This window comes from Vigna angularis, chromosome 3, assembly GCF_016808095.1.
Source record: "Vigna angularis cultivar LongXiaoDou No.4 chromosome 3, ASM1680809v1, whole genome shotgun sequence".
NCBI lineage: Eukaryota > Viridiplantae > Streptophyta > Magnoliopsida > Fabales > Fabaceae > Vigna > Vigna angularis.
Window position 1 is genome coordinate 37,291,598 of NC_068972.1, and position 7,640 is coordinate 37,299,237.

Genomic DNA, 7,640 nt, shown 5'->3' on the forward strand with positions numbered 1-7,640 from the left:
AATAATAAGAAATATTTTCAAAATACACAAAAAAATATAAATAATTTTGATTTTTTTCCTCTTTATAATTTTTTTTATCAATAAATATATTATTAATAAATATCTTCTATAATATTTTTATCAGGTATTTTTGGTAGTTTTTTTATTTTTTATTAATTTAAACATTTTTTATGTGTCATATCCATTAAATCTTACACAAATTTTCACAAACTTTATTTTTAAATCTACTCTTATTTACCTCTAAATCTTTTCAAAAATATATTCAATTTACTTTCAAATTCTCTCAAATTCATACACTCTCTCTTTTAAATATGTATCGAAATGAACACACCCTAGTGTTATAATGACAGTAAGTTATTTTCATAATTTTATATTTATATTTTTATTAGTAATAAAAACTATTTTAGATATTACTAATTTTTAATTTATATAATGGTGTTTAACCAAATAAATATAATCACTAATTTATCTTTAAATTGAATTACTATTCAATGATCTTTTAATAATAATAATATATATAATTAATGCTTTCATCTTTATAAAAATATTAATTGAAACATCTAGTGTTGCTTCTTGGCAGTATCTTATCTCCACAATTTCACAATTAACTTTTTATTAGTAATAAAATTTATTTTAGATGTTACTAATTTTTAATTTATATAATGGCGTTTAACTTAATTAATATAATCATTAATTTATCTTTAAATTTAATTATTATTTAATGATCTTTTAATAATAATAATATATATAATTAATGCTATCATCTTTATAAGCATACTAATTAAAACCTTTAGTGTTGCTTCTTGGCAGTATCTTATTTTCACAATTTCACATTTAAATTTTTATTAGTAATAAAAACTATGTTAGATATTAGTAATTTTTAATTTATATAACCGTGTTTAACCTAATTAATATAATCACTAATTTATCTTTAAATTTAATTACTATTTAATGATCTTTTAATAATAATAATATATATATTTAATGCTATCTTTATAAAAGTATTAATTAAAACATTTAGTGTTGCTTCCTGGCAGTATCTTATCTCTACAATTTCACATTTAAATTTTTATTAGTAATAAAAACTATTTTGGATATTAGTATTTTTAATTTATATAATGGTGTTTAACCTAATCAATATAATAACTAATTTATCTTTAAATTTAATTACTATTTAATGATCTTTTAATAATATATATATATATATATATATATATATATATATATATATATATATATATATATATATATATATATATATATATATTTAATGCTATCATCTTTCTAAAAATACTAATTAAAACCTTTAGTGTTGCTTCCTGTAATGCTAGTATCTTATCTCCGTAATTTCATATTTAAAATTAAACGTGTTACTCTTTTCCGTGTTTTTTTTCAATGATAGAATACATTAATTATATATCCTAATAACTCAATGTTTTATGGCGTAAGGTAAGGTGGTGTGACTTGACCCACAACTAAGGATGAATATTTAACCATTCCCATTTCATTCAATGTTAAAATATTACTAAAAAATTATATATTTTAACATAATTTTTATGTACATAGAAATTATATTTGTTGTATAAAACTTTGCAATATTGACTTGCAATGCTTAGTGTGGGAAAATAAATTATAAAATCAAAATCAAAATAGATTCATCAACTTGTATGATAGTTTAGATAGACTGAACTATTTAAACAATTTATACGTTATTTTAAAACATAATTTCTATTTTTTCAATCTATTAAATTAAGTTTAATTATGTTTTTAGTTTTTAAATTTGAAATAATTTTGATTTTGGTTATCAAAATTTAAAAGAAAATAGTTTAACATTATCAAAATTTAGAAAGTATAGTTTAGTTCGTAAAAATATTTTTTTACGATTTATGAAATTTTGAAATATTAGACTTTATGATGAAGTTTTAAGATTTATGGTATAATATTTTTCTCGGTAGATTAAATTTAATGTTTAATTAAAAATTCATTTTCTTCAATTAAGAGGGATTACAATTTTCTTAAAGAAAATTAAGAGATCAAAGCAAAAATCACTTCAAATATCAATGATTGGAAACATAACCAGATGATAAATTGTGATTAAGTTGGTTTTATGAGTAACTATAATTTTAAAATTCAATTTTTCTATTAATCTAGTTTCAATCTTATTTTCATTATATTTTTTATAAGTCCAGGCTAACATATCATTTAATAACATAAAATTATTAAATAAAAATATTATTTAATTCTAATATTTGCATAAAATATATATATATATATATATATATAATATTAATATAGTTATCCAATGTAATAATTATATCAATATAAAATATATACATAACAACTTAAACTAATAAGTTGTTCAAAACTAAAGAGCTTTTATACATAATGTCTAGACATAACAAAATATCTAAGTCTCTGGGAGTCTTCGTCTTCTATCAAAAGCATTTCAACATCTACTTCATCTTCTGTTCACATCGGAGGGTGATCATTGCAAAAGAGAAACAAGATAGAAAAAAAAAAGACAATGTAAGATAGTGTTCAAAAGAAAACTTCATATAACAATTTAAACATATCACGTTAATTTAACATTTATAAAATACTATAACTCATATGAACATACATGTAGTTTACTCTACACTCGATTATTCGAATACACCCTTTGACATAGGGTTTCACTATAAAAGTGCACTCGTAGTAGTATTTATATTTTGCAGAGTCATAAACACAAGCATCATTTTACTACTCACGAGGTTAATCTTTCATATCTAAAACCAAAAGTCTAAGGTAAAGACATCTTGTCATCATCTACTTCAGCTTATTCATCTCTATATGAGTTGACTGACTAGTAATATATCATGATACCTCCTTTTGAACTCTTATATTTTAAAGCATACACTAAACAAACTATAATTAATTCCTCATTGGATTGGTCTTAGATGATCATCACAAACTAAGCATCACATTAACATTGATAAAAAAAACAACATAAACCAGAAAAACACATGTGAAAAGTTGTGTCAGACTATTAATCTCGCCCAACTAAAATAGTTATTTCGCCCAATAGTTATTCGTTTAGCAAGCAATGCTTAAAAGTAGTTTCACTTTTATTGAATTTGTTGAATAGTTGAATTATTGGTCATTGTTTTTATTAGGAGAGTGTGATGTATAATATGTATGAATTTATTATAATTGCACTAATTTATTTTATTTATCTATATTTTGTTCATTTATTATAATTATATATTATATGTGAACAAAATAGTTGAAAAAATTAATTTTGAAAGATATTATATATTTTGATTGGATAACTATAGATATAATGTGCGTATTTACGTGTCTATAATATTATAATTAGTAATGTAATTACACTAATATATAAATTATATAATAAAATTTAAATTATAAGTTAGAACATTTTATATTTAAACATCAACAATATTGTAATAATAAAAAGTTAATGCACTATATAAGTCGATCAGACAACATTGTCCCATTCATTAATAGCTATTGGCTTTCAAAAACAAATTAAACATTTAATAAATTTTGAAAACCGTTAAAACTTTAACAGATGTTTGAGATATAGTGAAGTCTTAATGGGTTTTCGAAAATTGATTAATTAAATTTCTTATCCAACTTTCGAAGTTTTATTTTTTTTTTATTTTTTAGGTTTACTATTTTGTTTTTTATTTAGTAATAATAATAAAACATATTCTAATAATTAAAAACAAAATTTAATATTTTAATTTTACAAAAATTAAAAAATTTATTTGTTTTAATTTAATAATCAAAAAGTTTTTTTTAATTTAATAAATATTTAATTAATTTATTATTTTTTATATAATTTTGTATATAATAATATTTTAATTTATAAAATATTATTCTTTAAAACAAATAAATAAACTATATTAAAAAAACTAAAAACAGAAAGATTAAAAAAAAATATGTTAACCGTCAACATATTTTTTTAAAAAAATTTCTTTTTAATTTTTTAATATTTTTTATTATATTTGTTTAATAAATAATATTTTATAAATTAAAATATTAATATATATTAAATTATATTAAAAATATTAAATTAATTAAATATTTATTAAATAAAAATTATTTGTTATATATATTAAATTAAAACAAATAAATTTGTTAATTTAATTTTTTAATTTAAAATATTAAATTTTATTTTGTAAGTTTTTAATATATTTTATTATTAAATAAAAAAAATTAAAAAAATTCAAAGATAAAACCTTAAAAAAACTGGTTAAATAATTTATTTAACTAATTTTGAAATGAATAATGATACTTTGACAACATTTTAACATCACATACGTGTCATTTTGTGATTAGTTCATGTTGATATTTATGATTATTATTATTGATTGTAGTGTAATTTTGGACTAATCACAGAATGACACGTAGATGATATTAAAATGTTGTAAAAAAAATGGTGTCAAATCGTAAAGTTTTAAATCAACAAAAACCAATGATTATTAATAAAAAGAAGGTGCAGATTAAAACGGGAAGGTACATGTATAACTGACAGATTCAAATATTCAAATGTGTTGTAATAGTTTTGTTTTTCTAACAGAATGTTGGTCATCCGAGCCCACGTTGTAATTCAATTAAGGTTTAAATTTTTACTTCATCCCCATGTTAAGAGGTGAATTTTTGTTTAGTACCCAGTTTTAAAAATGAAGACATTGAGTCCTTATGTTATCAAAATTGTTTGACTTTAGTCTTGTCCGTTAAGTTTGTAGGAACGACGTTAAATGTTAATTGATGTGGCAAAATATATATCCAACGTGGCAAAATTTAAATACTTTTATTTATTTACTTAACCAATTTAATTATTAATGTTATTTTAATTATGCTATAATTTCCCTGATACATCATAGGGTATGTCATCTTGCCTCCTTTTTTCAGACCCACTCCTCCTACTCCTCCCTTGGCATCCACATCATTTTCATTATCAGCACCATCAGGCCAGTTTAACGGCCCCTCAATGCCTCCTTCTCCTTACAATTCCCCACCTGCTGAACCTTTCTCGCGTTTTCCGATTACACAGTTCCCCTCAAATACTCAAGCACCTCCCCTGTTTCCTCCACCCATGGGACAACCAACATTTCAACCTTCTGGGGATCAAACTCAGTCTTTTCCAGCTTCTCTTCCGCCTCAGCCGCACACACCTTTTGATAAGCAGCATCAGCACCGGAAGAAAAGTAAACCCTAAGTAAGATGCCAAAGAAGATGGGGTGAATACCAACGCGGAGGCAGCGAAGGCGCGTAAGAGTGCATCAGAAATAGAGCGCAAGGATAAGGAGACTCGATAAAAGGAGGATCAGTACTGACAAGAGGTCGAGGGCTCCAAGTCACGAGCTGCAAAGAAGAAGGAGGAAGAGGCCAGAAAGAGGGCTGAAGCAGTCGTGTGTCGAGCAGAGGCGCGTAGGTTGGCGGAGTGGGAGGAGTAGGAGGAGAAGGAGCTGGAGAAGGCGATGAAAAAGGTGGACAAGAAGGCAAACTGGGTGTCGATACTCGTTCCGAAGGTGACGGAGTGGAGTTGAGGCGGCGACGGGAAGAGGAGCAGGCGGAGGCTGAAAGGAAGGCGAAGGAGGTGAAGAAGCGGCAGAGTCGCACTGTTGTAGAGGATGAGTACGAGAGAATGGTTCTGGTCTCCAACACTAATTGTGACGATTCTATCATCAAAGCGAGATCTTTGGATGATGCCATCACTCAAATGACTGTTGTCGACAACTTGCCCCCGATCGCCATCCCGAGAGATAGATGTGGCCTTCCCTGTCCTAGGCACCTCAGGTTCCAAATACCCTAATGTCCCCACTACCCTTGTGGTACTTGGGTTAGCACCATGTTCATACAACCTTGCTAATCCAAAATCTCCTAGTCTTACATTGAGTTCTCCATCTAGTAGCACATTGCTAGCCTTCACATCTCTATGTATCACCACCTGCTCATAGCCCTCATGCATATACAAAAGGGTAGAAGCAACATCCTTGACCACCTTAAACCTTTGCTCCCAACTAAGGATTATTTTTGGTTCATCAAACAGGTACTTGTCTAAGCTTCCATTAGCCATGAAACCATACACAAGGAGGAGGTCACCGCACCGGCGACACCACCCCAAAAGCTGAACCATATTCCGGTGGCGAAGCCTGCCTATGCTGGTTATTTCTGACACAAATTCCCTCAGGCCTTGTTTTGAGTCATGTGAGATTCTCTTGACAGCAACTTGGGTGTTGGAATTTGGCAATTTTCCCTTGTAGACACTCCCAAATCCACCTTGTCCAAGCAGTTCTTTATCCTTGAAACCTTTGGTTGCTTTCTTGAGCTCTTGGTAGGAGTACCTGTGTGGTCCAATCTCAAGCTCCCAAGCTTCTATAACGTCGGCATTCTTGTACCTTCTGTACATGTAGAAAGAGTAAGACAGAAAATAATGCAAGAACAGCTCCAGACACTAAAACCCCAATTATCAAAGATGTGTGTTTCCTCTTTGGCTCTGAAAGTTGTGGGAGGGAAGATAAATCAAGGGGTGCTTGTCCGATGATTTTGAAGCTCCAACCCAAAATGTAATGGGAGCTAGCAAGCAACCTTGTCGATGCAAAGAACCCTACATACACGTAACATAAACTCTGTCACGTCAACTGAATTTAGGTCAACTAAATGTCACATCAACATTTTTTGTATAGCTCACATCCACAGTAACTTCAACGTTATCAATTTTAATGTCGTTAAATGAATAGGACTAAAGTCATATATTTTTCATAACATAGAGATTCAATATCTTCATTTTTAAAACTGGATACTAAACAAAAATTCATCTCTTAACATAGGGACGAAATCAACATTTAAGCCTTCAATTAAAATGAAACATGTGGCAAGTTGGTGCTAAATATCATGATAATGATTTTCTCTGCATGTGTTTTCTCCCTTCGCAGAAGATTTATGTAAACCGTTAATTTTCAATAATAAATTATAATAAACTTGTTAATCAAGACTTACACTAAAGGGAGCTAGAACTAGGGAACCAAAACCCTAAATGGGTAATTTCATTCGAAATTATTATGATTGAATACCTGATTTTAATTGTATCAAACCAAATTCAATTTAGTTTAACATGTTAATCCTTTTTATTAATTGAGTTACAATTTTTGTTCAACTCGATTAAGTTAAAACTATCAAATAATATTAATAATTAAAATATAGAATAAGGGATATATAAAACTTAAATTGTGTTATATATATTTTAAAATTAAAAAAGTTTTATTGTTAGCATAAAATAGCTTAAAAAATTTGTGATTTAAAAAAAATAAAGAAAACAGGTTGTGATAATGAATCCGTTGGATTGGATTATAGATTTACTAATAAATATATATAGCTTTTTGCTAATAAATAGTAAATAGTAAATATGTTTTCTCCCACAAATTTATCGTACCCTACTATTGTATATGATTAAATTTTGTTTTTATATTATGATTGTTATTTTTATTAAAATTAAATGTTTTTAATTTTTAAATTTTTAAATTTTGATGTTAGAATTGGTTTTTATTTAAAATTTTAATATATTTTTTTGTCGTATCAAATATACTTGTTAATTAATATTAGAATAGAAATATCTCAAAAAAAGAATAATA

At 26.4% G+C, this 7,640-nt stretch overlaps 1 protein-coding gene and 1 pseudogene across 1 annotated transcript; one reads left to right on the plus strand and one right to left on the minus strand.

The window, feature by feature from the left end:
* Window positions 1-4,996: 4,996 nt before the first annotated feature.
* LOC108324446 (stress response protein NST1-like) lies at window positions 4,997-5,755 on the plus strand (annotated as a pseudogene).
* Window positions 5,756-5,761: 6 nt separating this feature from the next.
* LOC128195876 (L-type lectin-domain containing receptor kinase S.4-like) lies at window positions 5,762-6,781 on the minus strand (the record flags this gene model as incomplete). Its single annotated transcript, XM_052874577.1, has 3 exons — window positions 5,762-6,410; window positions 6,598-6,626; window positions 6,764-6,781. Coding segments are annotated over 3 exons (696 nt in total), but the record flags the coding sequence as incomplete, so codon positions are not given.
* Between the last annotated feature and the right edge of the window lie 859 nt (window positions 6,782-7,640).